This window comes from Lissotriton vulgaris, chromosome 6, assembly GCF_964263255.1.
Source record: "Lissotriton vulgaris chromosome 6, aLisVul1.2, whole genome shotgun sequence".
Lineage (NCBI taxonomy): Eukaryota > Metazoa > Chordata > Amphibia > Caudata > Salamandridae > Lissotriton > Lissotriton vulgaris.
Window position 1 is genome coordinate 762,640,673 of NC_141694.1, and position 27,993 is coordinate 762,668,665.

Sequence of the window (27,993 nt, forward strand, 5' to 3'; positions counted from 1 at the left end):
AAAGGAGACATTAGGAGCGGGGTCAAAAGGAATAAAATAAATGGGAAGTGGGGAAAAATGGGGTACTGTGGTTGCCCCATAGCAAAAAAAAACAGAGAAATAACAAAAGACAATAACAATAGATGAAAGGAATAGGGAACAGCAGGGGCAAAAAGAAAATGTTTAAAAAAGAGGTACTTTAGAAAATCTAAAAATGAGAAGTTAAAAAAGTCAGCACTATACACTTGAGGCCTGATCTACTAAGATTCCATTTGCCGAAAGCAATTGGAAATTGCACACTGACTTTTTAGGAATCAAATCATAATTTGTTACGCATACTATATACTAATGGGTTGGTTTGCAAAATCACCATTCAAAGACGATCGCAATTTGCCAATCCTTACAGATGTTCAATATTCAGTAGATAGTTCACAAACTGTGACACCCTGGTTGAATACCATCACACAGAGGGTGGCAAATTGGGGTCAGCAGACCACCATATCTGTCATTTCTTTTAAATAAAGTACATTTGTTTTAAAATAAATTCCATTTTCCTTAAAGGAAACACGTCTTCATTAAAAGAAAAAGAAAAAACATTTTGCCCTGGACCACTGCCCACTCCAAACAAACCGTTTTTTCATTCACAAAATGAAAGAGGTCCCACATAGATCCCTTTCTCTTTCCCAATGGGTTACCACGTGCTTTGATGAATATATGACCTACAAATGATTTGCAACTGAAATTGTCCTTACAAACCATCAATATATACAATGGTGAATCAGAATATTGAAGTAATACCCTAAACAATCCTCTTCCAAATTGTAATTTGTAATCCATTTCTAAAGCCATTTTGTGTTTTGGGAACTATATATAAATACTAAAATGTGTTTAATATGTTTGTGCAAGACATTTAGAAGTCACAAACTATGTGATTTAGCAAATTGCAGGCTTGCACTGTAACCACTAAATTGGTCTGTACATCTGGCCCTTGCTAAGTAAAAAAACGAAATTCATGAGGAGCATTTATCCTAAGCACTAATAGCTTCGAACCCCTTTTTAAAGACGTTGGTCTTCCCTAATATACCTAATTTTTGTGTGTATATTCTGGTCCAGGTCTCCACCCTCCCATGCTTCATCCATAAAACTAAGCATTGAAAATCATTCTCGCTAAATTATAGAGTGTCATTCTATACTAGTAACTGTCTGGGACCTACACAGAAAATGCCCAAAGTCCTATGACTATCCTGAACTGTGCAGTATCTCACTCTTTGGGTGACCCAGAGCTCACTTGAGGCAAGTTCTCACAAGACAAGTCTTTATTATGTGTACTAGGTTAACAAAGCGCAGATTGCAACATGTTTTGTACCATTGGAAACATACTTTATTTGATACAGAAATGTTCTTTATAAAATATATAGGTTAATATGAAGTAGCCACTACATTTCACCACAATTATCTAGGGGAAAGGGTGGCCATCAAAATGATAAAATACCAAAATGTATTGCTCTATCACCATACTTACCAGAGGCATTAGAGTAGTATCCTTCTGGGCAAAGTGTGCATATATAGCAACAGCTGGGGGTTGAATGTTGTTTGTATTGGCCAGGCCTGCATGGTGCAGAGCAATTAGAAAATGGAATCTGTAGGATTAGAAATACATTCATGATAAATAGAAATAAAACATGTGTAAATCCCATTTCTCCAATGTTCCTTTATGTACTTTAAAACATTTTTTTATATATATGAGCAGCTTTAAATGGAAGTTGTTCAATATGCCTGTTCCTTAAGCATTTTTACAGAAGATAAATATTGGACAGGCAACATGTCTATGTATATATATCTATCTATATTCTATATGTATCGATATCTATCTATCTATCTATCTATCTATCTATCTATCTATCTATCTATCTATCTATCTATCTATCTATCTATCTATCTATCTATCTATATGAAAAAAACATCAAGATGGTGTTCGATTGTGCCACAATTTTGACATGCATTTTGAAAGTTAGCTCTCTAGTTGATTAGAATTCTGTGGATAAGCTGCAGCTGATCACTAGGGAGCTAACATACAAACTTCTGCTGGTATTGGAAATACATATTTCACTCTGCACTTCAGAATGTTTAACTCACATGGATGACTAACATTTATGAGAACTTACAGAACATTTTTCCTCAGTTTAGCATTCTAGAACACTAACCATGATCTGAGCTATATCGTTTTAATTCCATCCATATAGTGTTCAGGTCTGCTACACTTTTCCCATAAAGACAGAATTTTAGCACTCTAGTTCCTCATTAGAACTCTGTGGTGAAGCTACAGTTGCTAATGTTACTCTCTAGCAAAAATAACTGACAGACATCTGCTGGTGTTGAAAGTAGTACATGTTTCAATCTGCCTGTCAGAATGTTTTACTGACATGAATGAGAATGATATCTGAGAACTTATAGAAAATGTGTCCTTATTTGAGCTTTCTATACCACTAACCATGATTTCTATGACAAAACAAACCCCTTTGTTTGATTAATTTCTAAAGGAAATGGTTTACGTCTTTCAGTTTTGATTCTGCCAAGATGACTTTCAGGTGTGCCATTCTTTTCTCATACATACAGAATGTTAGCACTCTAGCAGTTCAGTGATCACATTTTGTTGCTGATAGAAGTACATGTTTTACTAAATATCAAGGTTTATCCTCACATGACTGAGGAAGATAGTGTAATCTTGAAGAAAATGTGCTCTCATTTTAACTCTTAGGGCACCTTTCACAACCTCCATGAGAACATTATGGGAGGAAACCGTTTTCTCTCAAACGTGGGTCATCAAATCCCAGCAGAGGGTCAGCATTTTCTGCAGGTTAAAATCACCTGAGATCTCACTTGAATACCTAAACAGAGTATAACACCATCAACAGATGATTTTATTGTAACCACAATCTGTTGTCACCCTTCATATGTGTTCTTTTTCATGTTAAGCCAGCAACTATGTCCTGGACAGGCCACCCCTAGACAGATTCACTATACTCACCTCCACCATCACAGACCTTCCACCACAGAAACGCATCTCAGAAGAGGAGTGGGCATCCACCCTCACCGAGCATCAGCCTGAGTACACTAGCGATGTGCTGAAAGCCATCATCTTGGCTACCCTCAAGTCCAGCCCAAAGGCAAAAGCCCGACCACAGGCCACCTACTATACAGGAGAAAACAGACTGATGAAACACCACTGCAAGCAACTTGAGAACAAATGGAGAGGAAGTTGAGACACCACAGATGAAGACATCTTCAAAAAAGCCCAAGGATGCTACCACCAGCAGATCCTGAAAAACATGCGCATACCTAAGACTGCATAGATGCCAGCCCTATAGGCAGCAATAATCAAAAATGTCCCCACGCCTCCTGCTGCCTCCAAGAACATCACCCCATCACAAGACATGTGCAATAAGCTTCTGGAATTCTTCTGTAAAAAAACGACCTCAATATACAGCAACTTCATCCCTCAAACAAATCCATTACCATTGCAACTAAACTTCCAATCACAGCTAATGAACGATCTCTGACCTTGTGGCCTGACGTCACCACTGTTGAAATCAATGCTACCATGAAGACCATCCACTTGGGGGCTTGTCTGACCTCTGCCCCTGCCAGGCCTTCACCAGAGGACTCCTACCAATGAATGAAGCACTAACACTCAGTCCTGGCACCTGGAAAGATGCCACCATCCTGCCTGTGCTCAAAAAACATCCACTGACCCACCTACACTTTTCAACTACAGAACCATCTTCCTTCTAACATACCACGCAAAGGTCTTAGAAAAACGAATTAACCAGCATCTCACCAACTACCTCAACAACCAGCAGCTCCTCAATGCCACACAGTCTAGATTCAGGCCAGCTACAGTACAGAAACAGCACTCATAGCCACCACAGATGACATCCTCATTATCCTTGACAGTACAAACATGCAGCTATCATTCTCCTGGACTTCTCTGCAGCATATGACACGGTCTCACACCCCGTCCTCATCAGGCGCCTTTACAAGGTTTCTATCAAAGGACCCGCTCTCCATTGTTTCTGTTCTTCTTAACTCATAAAACACAAGCTGTCAGTCTGCTACCTTACTCATTGGAAGCCCACAACCTCATCAGTGGAGTCACTCAAGGTTCATTGCTCAGCCCCACCCTCTTCAACTCATACATGATCTCTCTGGCCAATGTAATCTGCACACATGGCATCAATATCCTTTCCTATGCAGACGACACACAACTCATGTTCTCCCTCCTGGAAAATACCCTAAATTCAAGGATACTGCCTGCATGAATGAAGTGGCTAACTCAATGAAAGTCAACTGTCTCAAAGCCAACATTGACAAGACAGAAGAGGTGGATGTACTTTTTTCTTGGAAAGTTTCATGCAGATTCATCGAACTGCGCCAAAATTATTAGTGAAATGTACAAAGCTGTGCCTATGGAAACTTTGACCTAACTACGGTATATAAGATAGATAGTTAAAGAGTGATGGAGCCTGGATGTTATCGTTCATCTGATCTCTATGAATTCTACCTGGAAAAAGGATTAATGACAATAATTTTTGGATATGACAAATGTGTGTTTGATTACCATGCATTAGAACACATGCATGAAATGAAGAAGTTTGATTCAGGTACTGCCTTGGAAAAGCATGCAGAATCTTAGATATAGATGTGTTATGACACCGAATCACAGATGAAACTAATGAGTTTAATAACCTATTAGTATATGTTTTCTACATGCATAAATGAATGATGAAAGACAAACAATAACATAAAATTCCTAATATGCCAATGAATAAAGTTGTTTCAGGCATTAAGAAAATGGACACTAATGTTAGAATTTGTTACCTAAGCGCTGATTTTGATGAGAAAAATAAATGCTATAATAATTTGTGCTTTGTAAAGTTAAAATATATGATGCTTACAATGACTAAATGGTGTAATTAGCTTGTACCATGAAAAGAGTATTGAAAAACAAATATGTGAATTGGCTATAAGGTGTTTTACAATTCTTTTTATAAGTATCTTAATACTGAAATAATGTAGATGCAAATATTAATTGACATAAATGAATTAATAGATTGTATTCAATAGTTTGAAATTCATATTTTAGCACAAACTCAGTGCGCACAAGTTGCATTTCATATAGGTCTCAAAACTTCTTTCCCTTCCTAGCATGAACTAATGAACTGAATAGTCTGAAGCCTAAGAGAACTTTACGTAAAGTTTCTACTTGTGCTCTAACACTCAATAATTCCATTAAAAATTGTAGCTTTATTGACCGGACTTGCACCAAATGTGTTACTACCCAGAGTACAAGCTTTGGAAAGGACTGACAAAGGATGAGAACATGGACCTGCCTACTTCCTAGATGTCATAACCAATTGGATGAATATAAATTAGTGGTATTATTGAAAATGCTATATAATGGATTACTTAATCTTCCGGATTTGTTTACTTTACCTACTACATCATCTCATCCTAGCGAAACTGACCAATGGGACAGAATGGTACGATAAAATTGGTGATGCCAAGGGTTGTCAACCAGAAATCGATGGAGTATAATTGCCTGAAGTACGGACAGAGGCAGTTCCTATCTTGCCCACCTTCTCGACCCACCTTGTGGTACAGAGACTGATGATTTCTCCCAGAAAGTAACGGAAACTGAGACAAATTATTGTGTTTGCTCCCGGCCGGTATGCTTGTGTCAGTAGAACCCTTCCGGCTGGAAGGTTTCCCGACAACAGCTGTGGCGTTTGATGCAGCACAGACGGGGCAGAATAACCTGTTCATGAACTGGAACTGACAATTTTGGTGATTTCCAAGGCCGGACTAGGAACGCAAATGGGCCCTGCCAATTAAGTCTGACCGGCCATGGGTGTGGTTAGGAGGTGGGGTAGAGTGGGTTGCTGGTTGGAAATACTGCTGCTGCTTTTGGTCGATATTGTAGCACTGCTGCAAAACTGGCACCCTGTTCTAAAAACGGCCCTCACTGGTACAAAATCGGCCCCCTCCCTTCCGGTCCACTGGTGCCCGCTACGGCCTCTCCAGCCCTGACAATTTCTGAACTTACACCTATAGGGTTTGCATGAGGAATATATGCTTTAAAAGACTAATTTCTCATGATACAATCTACCTCGGTGGAGGAACAATTACCCTTTAAACTTGATTCTTACAGCTTTATTATTGCTTAGTATAATTTCTTTAGATAAAATAAAGATACCAATTGAGATAACTATTTTGCTGCTTATGTTTCATTTATTTGTTGTGGTCAGTTTATCTGTTTCAAAATTCATTTGACCTGAACAGTTCCTGCCTGAACAATTCCATTTGGTAATAATGAAATGCTAAATATTATCTTATTCCAGGTCCTCATATGATAATAGTTCATCCCCTAAATATTCAAGCCCCTTTCAGAACAGAACAAGATCCATCGGAGGACCGAAGGGGAATAGGAAATGGTAGCTGAGGTTGATCTGGTAAAATGTATTCTGTAGTAAAAATTAATTTTACGCCTAGCACATTTATGCTACAACAATAGATATATAATGTGAAATGAAGTATTTCCAAAATGCTTAAGTTAGCATATTGCACCAGAAGTTGTCTGATTAGAAATGAATGGAGCCTGGCCTGTGGAAGTTGACAGCAGGGGTCACAAAGCAATTAAACCAGATAATGTTTCTTCTAGAGGCTGAATGTCTGCTTTGAGATAAAAGGGAGGAGATAATGGAGTTCAGTTACAGTCAACATAAATTGCTGACACTTAGGTACCACCTTTCTAGGTTGGTATTCTGAAGACCAGAGTATTATCTGCCCTTGTATGTATTTCTACAAGCCTTCTCTGGTCATACATTATAACTTGGTGCTGTATTCATTGGGCATGAATATGGGGTATAATTGTCATTACCAATGAATGTGTCAGCCTATGAGCTACAGATTAATGTTGTTCTTCTCAACTATATGGAACTGAATTATTAAAGAACAGTGACGGGACAATGAATCAAAGAAAGGAACATATGTAGATAGTGCTCAGCATTCTGCCATCCTGTTTTGAGAGTGCTGAAAGGCGATATTCCTGTGTCTGAAGAAAGCTGCCATTAGCTCCATCATCAGAAATACTCATTGGCTGCATGTAATGACAGATACATTGCAAAGGATGGGCCACTCAATGTAGGGTATTTTTGACTGAGACTGCTATGGATTCCAGCTACATTTTGACCAGTGGCGGCCGGTTTGGAAAAGTAGTGGTAGGACGGGGAAGAGGGGGCTTGTTTAACAAGAAAAAAGTTCACTTACCTGCAAAAGGCAATAGCCTCTCCTCCATACGGTTCGTTCCATGGCAGCCCGGAAGCAGACAGGCTCCCAGACTCCCCTAAACCAATCAGGATGCTGCTGTCACCAGCATGACAGCAGTGTTCTGATTGGTCTGAGTGGCCTGGTTCAGTGCTCAGACAGGGAGTGGGAGCCTGTGCATTTTCTCTCCACCTGGTTGGGCCCCACAGTCGGGTGGAGAAATGCTACATGCGCATGGCGGTTTGGCTGGGCCAAGACGGCTGGCCAAACCCTCATGCACACTTAGGGTGCATATTTTACCGGTCCTCCTCACTCTCTCTGTGACACACCCCAACATCCACCCTGCCCTAACCTGGCTTGTGCTTCATACATAAAAATAAATTAATGATAATAATGTAACATTATTAATGTTGCGTGATTATCATTTTCTTTTTCCTTTTACACTCGGTGGGGGGATGCTCCTCCGCTGCAGCGGAGGAGCGCCTGCTGATTTTGACTGGCTTGGAGACAATCAAAATAAATGCAGTATTTTAGTACTGTGCGTCTGCCCGATTTACAATAAAAATTATCAGATAGCCATGCTAAAGTATGCCCTAAGCATCTGATGAATTCAGTACAGTATTTAAGCCGGATTTCCTTCATGTTTTGTCACATATTTTATAATGGCTTCGTTAGTCCAGTTTCAAATCTTTATTCTTTTTCAGTGAAAACTATACTGGCAAACAATAAATACATTAGTATTAATAAAAATAATAAAAAGAATTAAAAAGCGTAAATCTTCACTACACTATTTAAAATGCTGTGGAAAAAAACAATTACCAACCCTGAGTTTGTATCAACAGTCAAAACGAAATATGCTATAATCAGTTATGACAAATATTCATGAAGACAAAAGCACAATAAGATACACTATTAAAAATACAATTGTAAAAGCATAGTTACAGTCAATCGCCCCGGGCACACCTCAATCTCAATGCAGCTTTTAAAAAGCTAGTGATGTTAAAAGCAATACATTCATCAGCTAATGATTGTAAAAACATTAAAGCAGGTCACACTTTAGAGATTTTATGAGATTTCAGCAATGGAACAATATAAACTTTCCTTGGTTTCATATAAAATCTACCAAACAATATTAAGTGCATTACATCTTGTGGAGACACATAGACGCAGCCCCAAGGACCCAAGTTTGTCTCATTCCATCCTCTTGGGGACTCTAGCGAGAGATAGAGCAGTTTAAACCTAAATGTAGTAAGCAGAAAATGATGAGCACTATTGGTCACAGATGTAACATAGGGCTCCATTGTATTGACTGTTTTCAGCAAAATGAAACTTCAAACTGTAGAAGTTCCTCCTGTTCCCTGTCCAGGAACCTTCTCCCTAGGAATTGTTATTTCACTCATGTATGACCTCTCTTCATCTAGTTAGTAAATAACTCTGCCTTCCCAAAAGCTCTGGAAAGACTCCTTGATACATTTGAGCCATGGAATGCGAAGAGCATGTTCAATGCTAATACAGTCCTGCAAGATCTCCTTATTCAGTTTGGTTCAGCTCCTGTCCATTAGTAGCCCAACAGAGGAGGGGTCGAAGGCCTAAGATATCTGTAGGATAACTCACACCCAGTTCTTTCTGAAAAATACTTAAAAGAATACTTTAACCCCTTCACTGCGGCGGCTATTTCACCGCAGTGCTAAGGGGGCGGGGCGGCCGTGCGGCGGGTGCATGCTGGTGACGGAACGGCTCTGTCACCAGCCGCGGTTGCGCTGTGCTCATGACGGAGCGGTTCCGTCACGGCCTCGCCCGCTCAATAGAACGTTCAGCGCAGGTGCGGAATCCGCGCAGGCGTTCTTAGCGGGCCGTGACGGAACCGCTCCGTCATCAGCACAGCGCGACCGCGGCTGATGACGGAGTGGTTCCGTCACCAGCAGGGGGGGGGTTAAGGAACACATAATAGGTGCCTACAAATGTGTTTCAATGATCTATTCATAACCATATACAGATTCAGCCACTGATAAATAGTAGACCTACCAGGCATAAATGCATATTGCAGATCTGATAGTATATTATTCTTGTCTGCCCAGATGGTCAATCTGACTAAAATAACCTGCTACAGGACCATTACGAACAAATCAGTTAAATATATTGGTCTATAATATTGGGTATTGTTCTTGTCTCCGATTTTAAAAGCTGCTACTATAATAGAAGTAGCCCAAGAGAGAAGAGAACCTTCCCCGACTGCAGCATTTATGATCAGAGTCAATACTGGGGCCTAAATTTCAATGTCACTTACATACAGATGAGGAGGGATCCCATCAGGTGCAGGAGACCTATTCTTAGACAAACCTAGAATGCCTCTTTTCACTTCTTCTAATGTGATTAGCAAATTAGATTGCCCACTCAATAGCTTGCCTGGTTTTATAATCAAAGGCGGCGGCACTCACAGTTGTTTGGTCATTCAAAATGAAAAAAAAACATCTGTCATGAGCACTGTGATTGCATAGTAGCACAGCATCATCTGGAGCAAAACCAGGTTGGTTAATATTTCCCCAGAAAATAGAGCTACTTCACAGACAAGTAACTTTGAAGTTCATTGTACCAAGCTACATTTCTAAAAGCATTGTTACACTTGCTTAGTTCAAACTTGTAATTATTTCGGCAAGTTAGCATTCATTCAGAATCTCTGGGCATGGCTTTCAAAGCTCTCTTCAAACTTCTGAGTGCCTGGGAACATCCGCTATCAAACCATTTAGATGCAGACTTTGCCTTAGCTACAGGTGGCAAGCTTTAAAGATCAGAAGCTTTCTGACAAATACTTGCAAATAAGGGTAAACTTGTATTCTGCACAGGAACAATGCTTTTTCGACCTGCTGCAAGCTATGCAGCATTTATGGATATGTTAACTTTATTTGCAGACATCTTAATGTTTTTAAATACGTTTAGGGATGGAAAATGTGTGGACAAACTCATTAAAAATGTTTCTGAATATCCACAGAATTATAACTGTAGGTTTGTACCACATATCCATTTGCCACTACCTTGCTCCTCCCATTGAGGGATGTATGACGTTACATCGCAAACTTTTACAACGCACACCGTTACAACTCAATTTTTACAACGCAGATACATTTACAACGAATGCTTTTACAACGCATGACATTACATAGCAGATGCTATTACAACGCATGCCATTACAACGTAAGTATAGGTAAGTATATTATTTTATTAAAAAATGTAATTAATTAAAATTTAATTAATTTAATACATTAAATTATTTTAAATAATTAATTTGTACATATATATATATATTTAAAAAAATAGTTTATTTTATTTTAGTTTATTTTTAAAAGAACTATTATTAATAAAGAACTAATATTAATAAATAATAAAATTATTAAAATGTATTTATTTAATTAATTTAAATTATTTATTTTAAAACTGAACCCTAAAAATACCCCAATTCCCCAAACCCCAAAACCCTAAAAATTCCCCTGTACCCCAAAATCCAAACCCAACCCTGAACCCTAAAAATACCCCTGTACCCCAAAACCCAAACCTAGCCCTGAACCCTAAAAATACCCCTGTACCCCAAAACCCAAACCCAGCCCTGAACCCTAAAAATACCCCTGTACCCCAAAACCCAAACCCAACCCTGTACCCTCTAAATACCCCTGTACCCCAAAACCCAAACCCAGCCCTGAACCCTAAAAATACCCCTGTACCCCAAAACCCAAACCCAGCCCTGAACCCTAAAAATACCCCTGTACCCCAAAACCCAAACCCAGCCCTGAACCCTAAAAATACCCCTGTACCCCAAACCCAAACCCAGCCCTGAACCCTAAAAATACCCCTGTACCCCAAAACCCAAACCCAGCCCTGAACCCTAAAAATAACCCTGTACCCCAAAACTCAACCCCAGCCCTGAACCCTAAAAATACCCCTGTACCCCAAAACCCAAACCCAACCCTGAACCCTAAAAATACCCCTGTACCCCAAAACCCAAACCCAACCCTGAACCCTAAAAATACCCATGTACCCCAAAACCCAAACCCAGCCCTGAACCCTAAAAATACCCATGTACCCCAAAACCCAAACCCAGCCCTGAACCCTAAAAATACCCCTGTACCCCAAAACCCAAACCCAGCCCTGAACCCTAAAAATACCCCTGTACCCCAAAATCCAAACCCAACCCTGAAACCTAAAAATACCCCTGTACCCCAAAACCCAAACCCAACCCTGAACCCTAAAAATACCCCTGTACCCCAAAACCCAAACCCAGCCCTGAACCCTAAAAATACCCCTGTACCCCAAAAACCAAACCTAGCCTTAAACCCTAAAAATACGCCAGTACCCCATAACCCAAACTATATATATAAAATTACTTTAATTAATTTATTTTAATTAATTTTAATATTTTTGTAATAAAAAAAAGGTTAAATAAAATTATATACTTACCTATACTTACGTTGTAATGGCATGCGTTGTAATAGCATCTGATATGTAATGTCATGCGTTGTAAAGGCATTCGTTGTAAATGAATCTGCGTTGTAATGGTGTGCGTTGTAACGGTGTGCGTTGTAATAGTTGCGTTGTAATGGTTGTTTCCCCCATTGAGCACTTATGTTCCCACCATCAAATTTATGACAGTGAAAATTCTACTGCATTTATGGTTTTCCACCATCGTAATCAGGTTAGCTTGTGAATTAGGATATGGAATTTACATTGGTTTATTCACTTTTTCTGCACCCAGGTGACAAGTATGAACAGAAAAAATAATATGAATCTGTCACACAAAAAGTAAAAATTGTTCTGAAACCCTACAGAAATATATACTAGGGATTAGTGGGAACAGTGCGTTGCTACAAGTAAAATAGATTTTCATCCAATTTTCCTAGAATACGAATTAATCAAGTCTGTCACTACTTCCAAATTAAAGTTTAAGTTTACCTTTTTGAATAATAGCAGAATATCTTTTCACATTTATTTTGCCAGTAAGATCTCATCTATGCAGTATCATCATCCAGGACTTAGCCTAACACAGTTCTCACACTTTCACCTTTCACTTACTATTCAAACAGAATATGTGACTTGCATGTGAACATATAGATGCCAATCACCTTGTTGTACTTACTTTGTTATTCTCTGTGTTCCATAGAATAGGACTGCCACGAAACTCCACATTCTTCTTCAGCAAACTATATTCCCCAACGATCGTAAGCTGTACAGAGCCTTTCACCAACTGCCAGTTTATCAGGTCATATCCATTGATGGAGTCTCCATTTTCTTCAAAATAAAAAGGTCCATCTACTTGAGAAAAGTTCACTTGCCTGATTTTACTGAGTAACTAGAAAGGGACCAAATGAAAGTAATATGAGTAACTATCACAAAGTACTATTCACCATGTGCAGGATTACATTCTTTACATTGTGGAGCCCAGTCGAAAGTCCAGACTTTTATCAATAGGAGTCTGTGCAAACCATAAAGAGATAATGGTTCTACTAGACTTCAGAGCACAAACTGTGAACCATCTCACTATATCCTTAACACCATTGATAATAATTCAACACATTTTTAAACTCAAATTTTCTTCAATATGGTGATCCATTTCCTGTGGGTACACTCTTCCACATTATTTAATTACCAAATAAGTACTTTTCGCTCATTAGCGCAATACTTAACAATAGTCTACCCAACGATACTTAAAAAAATATTTCACTTTTATTTTGGAAATGTCATTGTTCAAAGATTTCTATAGAAGTAAAGTGGTTCATAGTGTGACTAGCATTATCTGCATGGTGGCTATCAGCCATTCTGTCTGAGATATGATCTACCTCTAAAGAGACCCTTATCAATTCTCCTGAATATAAACCGAACCCTGATTTACCATGCATCTCAGGTGGGGAAGTAACTTCTGGAGGGTGTTTGGGCTGTGACACCGACCAAATAAAAGTAATCTTGCCTTGAAAGTTGGGTCTGGTGGGCCTGAGTTGAGTTTGATAAGTCTGTGTTGCTTTTTCCATCATTCTCATTTCACTAAGAGGTTTTAATGTGTTCATTTATTGAATCGAGATCTGAAATATATATAGTCTACTAGAAATGTAGTTTGAGGGCATAATGCCCAGCTAATTTCTCATGCACTCAAGATCTGCAGTTACTTCCTCCCACAGATGGAAAAGCTTTGGCCCAGAGGCAGATTCATTGGTGTTCTCAATTGAGCTGCAAGTGGTTGACTGATGTAAGGTAATAAACACCTTCAAAGTCTTACCTTTCTGGGCGTTCACAAACTTTTCTAGTGTTTTGACACTCAAGTTTGCAACTACTATCTGTGCTAAATATACTGGTATGAAAACTGTTCAAACATCTCCGTACTACATAGGGCTGCATGGAAAGGATTTGACAACCAGGAAAAATATAGTCCTGCTGGAGAAGAAAATATAGGGGACCTATGACATGTAAATCCCGAAAAAGCCACAAATGTACTCAATCATTTTAGTGATTCTATATTTAAAGTGTCTAAATTGACCCAAGTAAATGCAAATGAAAATCCTGTGTTACATCAAACAAACTCAAGAGGCCATAAATGGGAAACCCTAAAGTCCTGGGAACTACGGTAATCAATAGTACAAGGAGGCAGTTGTTCCCTCAGAGGAAGCCTTTAGTCTGAACTCTCTTGGCATAAACAATCAATATTCACATGCAATATAACTATTTATTGTCATTTTTTACAGCTCATCGATTCAGTTGATGATGCAGTTAATGGTACATATATGAATAAATTGTGTGTACAATAGATTTAATCAAGAGAGAGGTAGGGAATCCAGCACCAATCAGACGACTGTTGTTTGGTGTTGAAGTACATTGATTTGGTTATGTGGTTTGTTTATCCAAAAATGAGGATATACATCCTGGATTTTTGGACCTGGTGGCCACTAAATTCACAATTTACAAATGAATGATGAGGTGCTACCAACTACTTCTGATGAAGACCCTTCTAATATAGACTATAGGAGTTGAAACATCGACATTCATGACATTTAGACCCCAATTTATTGTTATGTGCCCAAACAGAACTCTAACTATGAGTCAAAACTGAAAATAATTGTGTGAATCAGTGCTCTTTGTTTCGGATCTGCTCATGAATCATACTCAGTATGCAATTTATTCACATATATCACTCTCACTGCGCCATCAACCACTGTAACACCCACATACAATTGTTGAACTGTAAACATAGACAACAGCAAATTTTGCTATTATATTGTGGGTGCATGTTGGTTTTTCATATCAATGAGGCTGGGGGCTTTCCACAGGGGAGTCATTGTTTTCTTTTTTTTTTTTTTTTTTTAAACCTTTATTAGTTGCGGTCAACAAAGATACATGACAGGTACAGCAATAGCATTTCAATAAAGCATGATAGTTATGGTACATTCAGCAGAACAGCAGTTATTGTACATGGGCTAGTACATCCCATTTAGGCTTGTCATTGATACTTTCCCCAGTGATCTGCAGTGTGAGGAGATCCGAAGTAGAGCACACCCCTTACACAATCACGGACATAAGGAACAAGGAGCCGCCAGTATCCTCACATACATGTGTAGTGCCAATCAAGGATGGAGGGTGCCACTGATCCCCCCTGTCCCACAGCTATCCCATCCCATATCAGTCAGCCAGTGACGTCACCGTGTGGAGCATTGTGCCATAAGTATGTCGAGTAAGGGTAGCCTCACCTGTCCCCCCAGCAAGCGTCCAGTGTATAGGCAACAGGAGTGCAATGTGTCATAACGGGGGTGCGCAGCACTCAAGCATGCAAATGCCATCCCCACCGACGTACGGTCTCAGGATCCACTGTGTATGTCTACCCCCTGTCGAACCTCTGTAAACGGGCATCAGGTGGGTCAGTAAGGTGTGTTCTGTACGTAGCAGCACATGACATGCAAGTGTCCCAGAGCACTCAGTGTCACCTCAGCATCAAACCTACAGCAAATGTATAAGCAGGGGGGGCCAGGATCCCACCCCCCACGTGACATGTAGTATGGTGAGTGTATTACGCAACATCCACTCGCTCATGGGCCAGTCAACAGACCTTCATCTCCAGAGAAGTCACTGTGAGCCGCCTGGGACAACCAGTACACCTGCAAAGGGGACCAAAAATCACTGGGTCTGCAGCGGGCGGGTAGCAATTCCGCATAGATGCCATGTTGGTCTTGGCAGTACGTGAGGTCGTCCAGCCATTCCTTAAACTTCGGCGCCCTGCCTCTCCCCCACCTGCAAGCGATCCTTCTCTTAGCCAGCAGCATCGCGATATCAACAAACCTCCGGTCCGCTTTGGGTACATCCTTGGTATACCCCAATAACATCACCACCGGGTCCAGAGGCAGAGGGCCAGCAATCATGACCTGGAGCGCAGCATGTACCTGCGCCCAGTATGTCTGTATCGCCCCACACTCCCAGGCCAAATGAAGGAAACCCGCGCCTTCCGCACGGCAGCGTGCACACCTGTCGTCCTCCGATAGGTGAAAACGTAGCTTCCTGACTGGGGTGTAATAATACCTCTGTATAAACTTGTAATGAATGATTTTCAATCGACAGCTGGAGGATATGTTAGCCGTGACCGAGCAGCAATACTTCCACTGCTCGTCTGTGAGCTCGACAGGTAATTCAGTGTTCCAATCAACCCACGCTCTAGACAGAGCCGGTGGACGCTGCCCCCGGATAGAAGCATACAGTTTTGACACCAAGTGCCTGCCATCCGATACCAGCATCACATGCAATGGCAGGACTGTCCCCGGCTCCTCTGGGAAGCTAGGTAGAATGTCCCGCATACCCTGACGCAGTCGAATATAATAAAACACCTCCATCGGTGTCGGGGGGCCGTTCCGAAATATCTGATCTTTGGTACGGAACAACCCATCCTGGAACAAGTCACCCCATGTAGTAAGGTGCACGCGTTTGCACATGGAACGAAACCCATTCTCCAGCAATAGCGAGAGCTTCGGGTGGTATGCCAGGGGGATCGCTGGGGAATAAAGCATGGGCGCTCCAAGTAGTTTAGTCACCCTCTTCCAAGAGTCAATAGTACAGGTGACAGTGGTAGCAGGTGTCTCGACATCACTGGTCAGTCCCATAATCATGCCCCTGAGCGGGAGTGGATGCACTATCCAATCTTCGGCTGCTGCCTGCGGCATAAAGGGGGCGGGGCAAACCCAGTGATAGGCGTGCTGCGCCTGAGCACTGAGGTAATACACTTCCAGATCAGGCACATCGAACCCGCCTCTTTCATACGGCTGTGTCAGAACAGTCCAGCTAAGGCGTGGCTGCTTGCCACCCCAAAAGAGGCGAAGTAGCTCAGTCCGAAGCCTCTTGAAAAAATAGGTGCCCGGATAGTAGGGAATGTTCTGGAATAGGTATAGGAATCGCGGAAGGACGACCATTTTTATCAGGGAGGCTCTGCCTGCCATGGAAAGCGGAAGGGCCAACCAGCGGGTCACATTGTCAGTCAATTGCGAGATAGCCACTCCATAATTCAGCCGAATCGTGTCCTCTTTATGGAGCGATATCACAATGCCCAAGTATCGCAGGTCCGAATCGCACCATTCTAAGGGGTAGTCTAATGGAAAGTGGGTAACTGAGGCCGTGAGGGGGAAGAACTGCGACTTCTGCCAGTTAATGTGCACTCCGGATATGCCACCAAACACTATAAATTCTCTCAGAAGTGGGTTGAGGTGCTGTTGTGGGTGTCGCACATACAGTGTAACATCATCTGCATAAAGGGAGATCCCAATCTGCCGTTGGTTACAGTTGAAGGCGCTGGCCTTATGCAGTTGCCGGATCCTGCATGCCAGTGGTTCAATTGCCAAGGCAAAAAGCAGGGGCGACAGGGGACAGCCCTGTCTGGTCCCTCTCGTAATCGGCATTTGGGCAGATAACACCCCATTAATGATGACCCTGGCGACTGGGGAGGTGTAGAGTAGTTTCACCCAAGCAATGAATATCTGAGGGAACCCCATCCTGCCTAAGATAGTCATGAGATAACCCCACTCCACTGAATCGAACGCTTTGGTGGCGTCCAGAAACACAGCAGCGACCGGTAGCTCAGGCGCTATGGTGGGTATAAGGGAAAACAGGGTACGGAGGTTATGCGATGTGGCACGACCTGGGACAAACCCAGACTGGTCCGGAAGTACCAGTGTATGCATGAGCAGGGACAGCCTAGTCGCCAGCACCTTAGCAAGTATTTTTGCGTCGCAATTTAACAGCGAGAGGGGTCTATAGGCGTCGGTATCAAGCGGATTCTTTCCTGGTTTCAGAAGGGAGGTTATCGCTACCTCCCTCATCGAGCCCGGCAGTATCCCCACCTCAAGCGATTCTTCAAAGACTTCCTTCAGCACCGGCGCCATGATTTCTATGTAGCACTTGTAGAATTCGGCGGGAAGGCCGTCTAGCCCCGCAGCCTTACCATTGCTGAGGGACATGATCGCTTCTCTGATCTCGTCCAGTTCGAAAGGGCATCCCAGGAATGCCCTGTCACCGTCACTTAGCCAGCAAAGCGCTATGTCTTCCAGGAAGTTCCCGAGCTCCACTTCGCCCTCCTGTTGTGTGGAATATAACCGTCTGTAGTGCTGTAGGAAGGTGTCCTGTATGCCCTCAGTATCCTGATAGGACCTGCCCTCGCTATCAGTGATTTCTAATATGTGGGTGGCATGGCGCTGGTGTCTCGTGAGCGCCGCAAGTACCTTACCCGGCCGGTCACCCTCACAGTAGCGCCTAGCCGTCCAGTACTTGCCACGGAACTTCACCTCTCTGGCAGCTTCCTCCTCAAAGGACGAGAGTTTGGCCCTGAACTCCTCCGCCAAGTCAGGGCGAGGATCCCTAACCATCTCAGCCTCCAGCGCTTTAAGCTCTAATTCAAGTTTAGTCAACGTGCGCACTATGTCCCTGAGTATACCACAGCTCTTAGAAATCGTGACGCCCCTGACAGTCACTTTAAAGGCTTCCCAAATTGTTTCCACCTTCTCAACTGACCCCTTATTTCTAGGGAAGAAAGCTTCTATCTCCTCACCAAGTTCGTGTTTAAAGACAGGGTCAAGTAGGGCAGAGGGGAAGAGTCGCCACGGCGGACGCACTCTGGCATAACCAGGCATCTCCAACACAGCCAGTACAGGGCAGTGGTCTGAATAAGTACGAGGTAGATGTTTCACTTGAGCAACGCCCCCAGCCAGGCCTCGCGAGATAAAGCAGTAGTCAATCCTCGCCCATGAGCGTGCATGCGTCGTGAAATGCGTGCCTTCCCTGGATGTTGGGTGTGTGTGCCTCCAGCTATCTAATAGGCCAGCCTCTGTCAGTATACCATGAAGAGTATCTCGAGCTTTCGTGTTGTACTGTACACTACCATCCGATCTATCTACCCCAGGATTCAGTGATAGGTTGAAGTCCCCCCCCCAGATTATGTGTGTAGCCTCGATCCCCAGCACATGCCCCCACAACGATAGGAAGAAACCAGGTGTGTCAATATTGGGTGCGTAACAATTAACAAGCATGATCACCTCAGTGCCCAGCCTGCCCCACAGGATCACATATCGCCCCTCAGCATCCACCCTCGCACCCAGTTTTTGGAAATGCAACGCTTTATGGACCAGAATAACAGTACCCCTCGAGTAAGTGGAATATGAGGAAAACTCCCTCACAGTTGCCCATCTACTTGCAAACTTAGTGGCACTGCGTGGGTTCAGGTGGGTTTCCTGAAGCATCGCTATCTGCACATGATGCCTATCCAAATATGCAATTACATTTCTGCATTTCCTGGGGTCGTTAAGGCCTCGAACATTCCAGGACATTATCGAAACCTTACCCAATGTGACATCACCCATGCTCATCATCGTATTCCTGAAAAAAGCCTACGGCCGGTTCTCCAGCCCCCAATCTGAACGTACCATACCCAAATCTTTCTGCTGTTCGGACCATTCGTCCCATCCATCCAGTAATGCTTACACACTCGCTATCAACGCACTCTACATACATGCCATGAATATCTCCCGCAAACCTGCCACCAGACTCAACAACGCATCTCCCAACAGTCAAACACCTCCCTACCCCCCATATGCAACACCCCAACCCCCTCGCACCAAGTCCTCCCCCCTCCCACTGAAGCAACCCAAACTTGCCAGTACCGTAGTCCCCCCCTCCAACCCGAACCCTGCATTCAAGAAACAAAGAAAAACTGTGTGGGGAATCCCCTTCTGGGGGCATCAGAGGTACACACCAATACACCCCTACATTCCCCTCCCGCCCCGCACAGGACATACGGGAACAGTCAGAGAAAGGGGGGGTGGTGCCTGGTATACATTACCCCTGCAGGTCAGTGCCTGTCCATCATATTAACGTCACTCCCGGCAACCTCCCCAATTGGAGAAGATGCCAGGCAAGGCAATCGAGCCGTCCATGCCCCTGTCGCTGCTCACACCACCGCAAATATCCTCAGTTTTCCGGACATGTCAATACCAATTACATCCCTGGTGTATAGCATACGACCTGTCCGCCATTCCACAGCCAGTCCAAGCAGTGAGGATAGCACAATTCAGTTTCTCAGCCCAGAACAGGACAACCAGGGCTAAAACAGGCCATAGGATCCAAACCGAATGTTAACACAACAACGGGAGGTCAGCCATCTAGCAACAAAGAGGCATTTTCAGTCTGCAGCTTGCTCCTCTGGGTCTCTGTCCGCATCTCCATTTTCCGCATTACGTCTGTCTCTCCTAGCAGCCCGGAGTTTCTTGATGTAGTCTTCCACCTGCTGCGGATTTATGAAAAAGTATTGTTTGCCCTGATGGGTCACCCTTAAGCGCGCCGGGTACAGGAGTGCGTAATCCACCTGCATGTCTCTTAACTTTTTCTTTACGTCCATAAACTTCTTCCGCTGGTCCTGCACCAGAGGCGTAAAGTCCGGATACACTGAAAAGGGCACACCATCGCAAGACAAGTTGTGATTCATCCGAGCTGCTCGTAGTGCCGCGTCGCGGTCGCGGTAGTTAAGCAAGCGGGCGATGATAGGCCGCGGCTGTGCCCCTGGCTTGGGCACCGGACCCAGAGATCGATGCGCTCTCTCGACAATAAATTGACCAGAGAAGGCCTCCCTGCCCACTGCAGCAACTAGGATTCTCTCTACATATTCCTCCATGCGACCAGTATTGGTGGACTCCGGAACCCCCGTGACGCGAATGTTATTGCGCCTACTCCTCGCCTCCAACTCCTCGTTCTTCGCCGCTATCACCCGCAGGATATTGTCCATTCTGGAGAGGCGCGCGTCGTGAGTTGCCGAGGAATCCTCCGAGGCAGAAATACGCCTCTCTGCTTCCGTCAGACGTTCTTCATGGACCTCCAGTTTCTGCACGACCCCATCCATCCTGGAGGATAGGCGGTCCACCTTGTCCACTATTGTGGCGAAGCCCTGCCTCATCTCCTCCAGCATTATTTGCATCTCAGGGGCCATGGACGTGGAGGGGGGCTCATTGCCCGATGGTTCGTGGGTCGCGCCAGCGCCATTTGCGCCACGTAGCTGCTTCTTGGGGGGGGCAGGTTCAAAAGAGAGCTTGGGTTGTTTATTGTCGTTCTTCCCCATAGTGCTACGCCTGTAGGGGCCTGAGACGCCCAGCGAGAGGCGATCAATATGGCGCTCACTGCCCTTCGCCAATCCTTTGTGCATTCGCGCCTCCCTGCGCAGTGATCGCGCCAATGGCAATGCCTTCCACTGAAGGAGCAGGTCAGCAGCGGCAGAGCGTCACCCCCTTCTCAATGCGTCCCAACTTCAGTGACCAAAGCCAGTCAATATCGCCCACGAGAGGGACTGTGGCCCCAGCTGGCTACTCTGTGTGGGTAGTGGGCAGCAACGTGCCGGAGAGGAGCGAGCAAGGTCTGCACTCGAGGAGCCCTGGGTGGCGGAGGGGGAGGGGGAAGGAAGGTCCAGCGCGCCACCACCGGGCAGCAGCTCTTGTAAACCGACCACAGCCTGTGGCCCCTAGTGGTCTTCAGAAGTTCCCCGGCTCCCAGACTCCAGAAGCAGTGATCTCTCAGATAGAACAGGGGCCCCGCCGGCAATCCGCTGTAAGAGGCCGGGGTCCCAGACAATCACCTCTCAGCTCAGGCGGCAGTCCTCGGCACCAACTACAATCCCTGCAGGGCTCAGGAAAGCCGGTCAGCACCACCACTCGCAGTCGCGGTCAGGGGAGGGGGAAGACTCACCGCCACCGCCGGTCCCCGATCTCCGGCAGGTCCCGCACCGCCAGGGCAAGCCTCTCCGTTCCTGAGGCCTAATTGCCTCGTGGACAGCCCCCGCCTCGCGTGGCTCGGCGCTCAGGCGCCCGCTCCGCCCCTCCTCCGCAGTATTTCCCGACCAGAGTCCTTGGTCGGCTAAGTTCCGCTCCGAGTGTCGGATCGTCCCCAAATTTGGCCTGGAGCCACAGGGCAGGCAGGCTCACACTCGCTGTGATTTTCAGGCAAAACCCTGCAGGCATTCAGGAGAAAAGCAGGATAGTGCTGACCAGGCGGCCAGAGCCTCACTACAGTGCGGCCATTAGCTAGTGCGCCCTCTAGCGCCCCCAGTCATTGTTTTCTTGTATTACACTGAACAAACTGGAAAACTTTCTAAATGGATTCAAAAAGGCCTGTAGATAAATAGTTCTAGATACTGACTGTAAGTTCACCACATGTGCCATTTTTTCAAAGTAATAAGTGTAAATGCTGTTGCAGTGGATCGTTGCTATTTTCGATATGCTATTTATTTTCTTCCCTATATCCAATTTTCTTGAGGTTTGTATCATTTAAGTCATTAGCCTTCACTTTAAGCTGGTTTAGGAATTTTTACTTATTTCCAAAACTGTATATGTAATTTTAGTATTGGTGTTCATGTACCACATGCAATTTTCTCTGAGGACGACCTTGATGACTGTGCCAAGCCAAGGATTGCTTACAGAAACCCGTTCACTTACTAGCAATACATTGTTTTGACACTCTGTGTGCCCAGCCAGAACATGTGTACAATTTCTCTACCAGTATGTACAAATCCTTATTCCTACAGTGGCCCCTGGTCCAAGCTACTCATACCTTTTTACCTTGTCTCCAAATTAAATCTTTTATGCAGTATGTGTTTTGTTCACTTGGTACTCATTTGAACCCTTCATAAAATTTGCCATTGAATGTAGTCTTTATTTAAATGTAGCTCACTGTCAACTAAAATTTATGATTTGGGAAATGGTGGACACAAGCTAAGGAAGAGCCAACCACAAATTATTCCTTCAAAAAGAGAATTGTGGGATAAAAAGATTGGACACACTAATGCCAAATGGCCTAAATGATAGGATGGAATTCAGTTGCTACCATTAACTTGTATGGGGTTCACAAATTTATTACCTTCTAGTTTCTGCTTTCAAGCTTTTCTAACTTGTCATTCAACAAACGGATTATATGTTTTTCTTTAGCAGTGTTGCACATTTCAAGATGGCTGCCATCATTGTGTATTTAGGAATACTTACTGTGAAATTAGCTTCACACACATCATTTTATTTAAATGTTTTGATCTGAATTCTCACTAGGTTCACTAGAATCCCTTGATGGGTACTGTTCACCTTATTTCAAGTCGGCTGTCAATTTTCTTAATGTTTAGTCACTTGTTTTGTTATTTGCATCAACAACACTCTGCAGTAGATGCTAGGTGACCCTTTGCAAGATGGCCCCCACACTCTAAGATTGTCCTTTATCAAAGTTTAGTCCTCTGGAAGTTTATGGTATACTTTGCTTAATGAAGTAGCTGATCTACTTCGTCTTTGAATCACTTTGTCACGCCTTTTTTGACTGGAGATTCTCGTAAGTGACCACTATTGCATGTTGAACATACCTATATTCACTATGAAGGGTTCTTTTCTTAAAAGGTTTTCTTGATTCTCTATCTTATTTATTGTAACATCACATTCCAGTTTTTGCAGCTTTCATTTGGATTTAAAGATTGTTTGTCACGTTTGAGCCGCCTGATTACAACATGGGATACAACTTTATTTAAACACGAGAGTGCATGTTTTTTACACATGACTTCTGCTATTTCTCTTTTGCTTATCCAGTTTTGCTTTTGAGCATGTTTCACTTGTATGTATCACAGAGCAATTTCACAAAGGTATATTTTTCATAGTTCTGAACCTCTGGATACCAGCAGACACATCTGGTATGGTATACCACAGATTATAGCCGTGTTCTATAGAGCTTGTGCAACATTTATCTTTTACGCTTTTTTTGTTAATGTTACATAAATGTTGTAACAAGTTGACCTTTTATACCACTAGGTATTTGCATGTTTAAAAGTGCCTGAGATATTGTCTGTTAAACAAATACTTGTCTTAGAGCAGGCCGGTTGGCTGTTGTTCATTATGATCCTCATTTACACATTTGTTTCTGATTGTTTATCCCCGGATGAAAGGCTACACCAGCCCGAATTGCATTGGGATTGGATGAAAAATTGAAAATCAATGTTTCTTATACTGGAAATTTGTGATGTGAATAACTTTGAATATAAATTTGATGGGATGAAGAATACCCAATACCACCATTGCAAAATAAATACAGATTGAACTATGATCAATGACTCGTGATTTACAGTAATGAACTTGATGCAATCCCTTTTATAGGGACACAAGGCAGTGCAATAGGGGATAAACCCCAGTTGGGGAACGCTACTTTATTTTATTAATGGTGTTTCACACTCAAGGATCAGAGAGTGAAAACCTTTTGCAAGCCATAAAAGGAGCAAGATTCAACTTAAGTTTGGAATATCGAGGAGTGCGTGATCCTTCTCACTCGTGATTGATTACTTTTATGATCAATGAACACTGCACCCAAACATAATTGTTCATACTGTCATATGATGATCTTTCAAATTTGACTGATTGAAGAGCAGACATGTTTGCTTTTATGGATAACAAGGCCACAAGAATATATGCTCTTATCCAGGACTAAATAACAATACTATCCAACAAAGGCAATATACAAAACAACATCAAACAATTGATATACCTCACTAAAAAGGAAACAAATCAACAACTGCAAGCTAGTACACTAAAAAGTATCATCGTGTTCAAAGAATCCCCAGGGGATTAAGGATTCCACTAAAACCATCCTTGTGTACAAATAACTCCATATTCATTGAAAGATGGTATGCCATACTTAAAAAGTGTTCACTAGACCTGATATTTTTAATTGTGGAAGAATCGTCTAAAATTCTGGATGAAGTCACCAAAGAAATAGATCAAATAAAGACTGAATTATCATCAAAATTGGAAATGGTAGCGCGTTCTAACACATTAGTTGACATTAACCTACAATTGACCAGGTATGCTCAAGAAATCAACGATCGGAAAATGTGCATGTTTAAACGTGACACAATTGATTATAAAATTGGAGAAGTGTACAGTTCAGCAGAAATGTATGCAAAAAAAGGACAAAATAAACCATATAGTCAAACCACTGACACAGAGACCTCTTCGAAGGATAGTGAATCTAACAAATTTCAAAGAAGGTCAGAAAAAAAACAAATTCTAGTAAAGAACCGACTATTCAGGATACTGAGCAAACTTAAACATCTGGGATGGCTTTTTTAGAGAGTGGCTCAATGACCAATGACGAACACAAAGGGGAAAAAGAAAATCCAGAATCAAAAATCGTTTCAACGTCAAGCAAGAGAACCAAGGGAAATAAATCATGAAGGAAAATCACTTGGTAATCAACATTTCCACTCACCAATTTAATCAGGTTGAAATTAAAACCTTACAAAAAGGTACATTTTGTGTTATTACCTTTTGTCAGGAATGCATACTGCACAGGTGGTTTCAGTGCCTGCGTCATTTGTCAACATCCTAGGGGTCTCCATACAAATCATTTTGCAGTCATTGGTATATGTGCAGTCAATCATGAGTAAATCCATGTCTGGGCAATGCCCTTTGTTATTATACAGTGTGTGCTTGTGGTCCTAGGTTTCATTGCTTAAGTGTAGCTATCATTATTCTAGTGATGCTGCCAATGCTTGTTTTGTTCCATTGGCAGCGTAGACCTCAGGCAAATAGGAAATGCTTCTGTGTGTTGGGAAGCATGCAAGACTATGGAGCATGATAGGTGCTAGAGACGTGGAATGCTAATGTTGTCAAGCGCATTGTGAAACATGCGTGCCCTGTCCAGAACCTAGAAATAGACATTTACTTCAGCACTTGGTGCTTGGCTTTTGTTTTTTATCGTGTCTGGAATTAGGTGTGAATTCTTTCCTTCTGCTACTGGAGATCGAGTTTCCTGTTCCTGGAATATTCAATTAATTCCTGCCAGCTGGTTACACAGAGACAGAATTCAGAACTTTAAAATCTAAGTGAACATTTCTATTTTATCCAAGGCCTGCTCAGTGTTTTCTCATTATTTAAGCTGCCAGTTTGTATGTCATTGGAGGAAGCTCTCAAGAACTCCTGTCAGCTGGTTACAGGGAGAAAGAATTCAGAACTTTAAAACTAAGTGAACATTTCCATTTTCATTCCGAGGCCAGCTCAGTGTGTTTTTATTATTTGAGCTGCCAGTTTTCGTTTCATTGGAGGAAGCTGTTTTACTTTTTGTTTAGTTATTTTAAAAAGCAAAGACTCTTCACTCAGTGTTATGGCTACAGTAGTTTTTGTGGAAAACATTGATATTGTGTTATTTGTAAAGTAGTTTTTTGTGGGCAACATTGACATTCATATTTCAACCTTATTTACCTTTCGCTTTGGGTTATTTATGTTGGAACTGTGGAGCACCATAATTAACAAGTCTCCTCCTGCGCCAGAGACAATGTGACCATTTGATATCACAATGTTTTCACAAATATACAGGTGAGAGAGTGTCAGAATGAAGGCATAGTACATACTGAACAACAGGTGCATACTACAACAGTACTTTCCCTAGGAACTGACCAGGACCCTTGCTTGAGGTCTGATAAAAATGTGTTAGTCCTTAGCTGGAACATTGCCGGCCTGAAGGCTAAGATGGAAATCACATCTTGGAAGGACTGGGTCAACTGTCATGATGTACTAATGTTCCAAGAAACCTGGTGCACTGATGACCTGCTATTTGAGGGGTATAGTTGTCATAACAGGACTGTTTCGGCCCCCCCTTTAGGCCGTCCTAGTGGGGGGCTCTCTATTTGGGTCAAAATATCTGCAGAAGCCAAAGTCGATACACTCCAAACCAACTGCCCAAGTTTTATGGCATTGGCATACACTAAAAGGACAAGGCTATGTTTGATTAACTTCTACAATAACGACTTTTTGTCCCAACCTAATCGTAATTTTATCCTTTTGTTTGATTTTATTGACAAAATTATGGATGGACAGAAATATGGGAAATTTGACGGTATCTGCCTAGGAGGGGATTTTAATGCACATATACACCTTAGAAACCCCCCCTGTAGAAGAGGTATAGAACTGTCGAATTTCCTTGCAACTAGAGAACTTGTAAATTGCATGGAGTATGCTGGCACCGAAATCAGTGCTGCCCCGTTTCCCACTTTTATTGGTCATGGGAGCGGTACTACGATTGATTATGTATTTGTTTCACCTTCTATCGCTAATGTTTTAACGAAGGCAGAGGTTGTGTGTAAAGTATATAGCGACCATTACCCTATTGTAATTCACCTACTACTTCCAGGGGGTAAGTGCTCACAAAATGAAATAGGTGCAAGAAACTTGGAAGTTTCAACTGATAGATTGAGGGTAATTTGGAGAGGCGTGGATAATAGGGGAATTCTGGCAAAAGTTATTAAAAAACACCCAGCTTTGATTGACATCTGCCTCACCATTGATGATCACGGGGGTAATATAATTATATCATTTAGTGAACTCTGCTCTGCGATAAAAAGTGAGATCTCCAGACCTGCCTCGAGGAAATCTGAGGAAACACCTAGATGGTTCGATGCCTCTTGCTCTAAAGCAAATAGGAAGCTAAGGGCTGCTCTAAAATCTGAACCCAGGGACATCCCTCAAATAAGGTTACTCGGAGCAGAGTACAAATCTACCCTACGTATTAGAACCAATGAACTGGTCAAGACCCACTGGGATTCCCTGGCACGCTCTGCAGAATTGAAAGACACTACTGGGTTCTGGAGGGAGGTAAAAAACCTAAGATCTATAGGTTCAAACTTAACGGCAATTAATTGTAATATCACCGGATCTGCGTGGGTTGAACACTTTGCTAAAATTTATGCCACACCGGACAACCCCGCTTTAACCTCCCTCCCCTTAAGCCCCCTTAACATCTCTGTGTCTGAGGTCGAGGATGCTATAGCTGAAAGCGCAGGAAATAAAGCGCCTGGCCCCGATGGGCTCTCAATTGATCAATTAAAGTGTGAACCCAACTTTTGGGCCCCACTGCTATGTAACGTCTTCAATAACTTAACGAATGAACAAATCCCAGAAACATGGTCATGTAGTACTATCGGGCCTATTTTTAAAAAAGGAGATAAGATGGATCCCGGGTGCTACCGCCCTATATCGTTAATTGATAACACCTTAAAAGTCCTGGGGAGGGTTATTTTTAAAGGATTAGAACCTGGGCGGATGAGAGTAAGATTCTACATCCCAGCCAGCTTGGTTTTCACAGCAATGTTGGCACGGTGGAACAATGTCTGAACTTGAGTTTGATTATGGCAAA

At 42.8% G+C, this 27,993-nt stretch overlaps 1 protein-coding gene across 1 annotated transcript in view; it reads right to left on the minus strand.

The window, feature by feature from the left end:
* LOC147707952 (G protein-coupled receptor family C group 6 member A-like) overlaps positions 1 to 27,993 on the minus strand; it is a 114,361-nt gene that overhangs the window by 15,864 nt on the left and 70,504 nt on the right. Inside the window, exons 4-5 of the mRNA XM_086925264.1 lie at positions 12,428 to 12,640; positions 1,502 to 1,619 (exon numbers count right to left, since the gene is read on the minus strand). Coding sequence (XP_086781390.1) covers positions 1,502 to 1,619; positions 12,428 to 12,640 — 331 coding nt within the window. The remainder of the gene's footprint in view (positions 1 to 1,501; positions 1,620 to 12,427; positions 12,641 to 27,993) is intronic.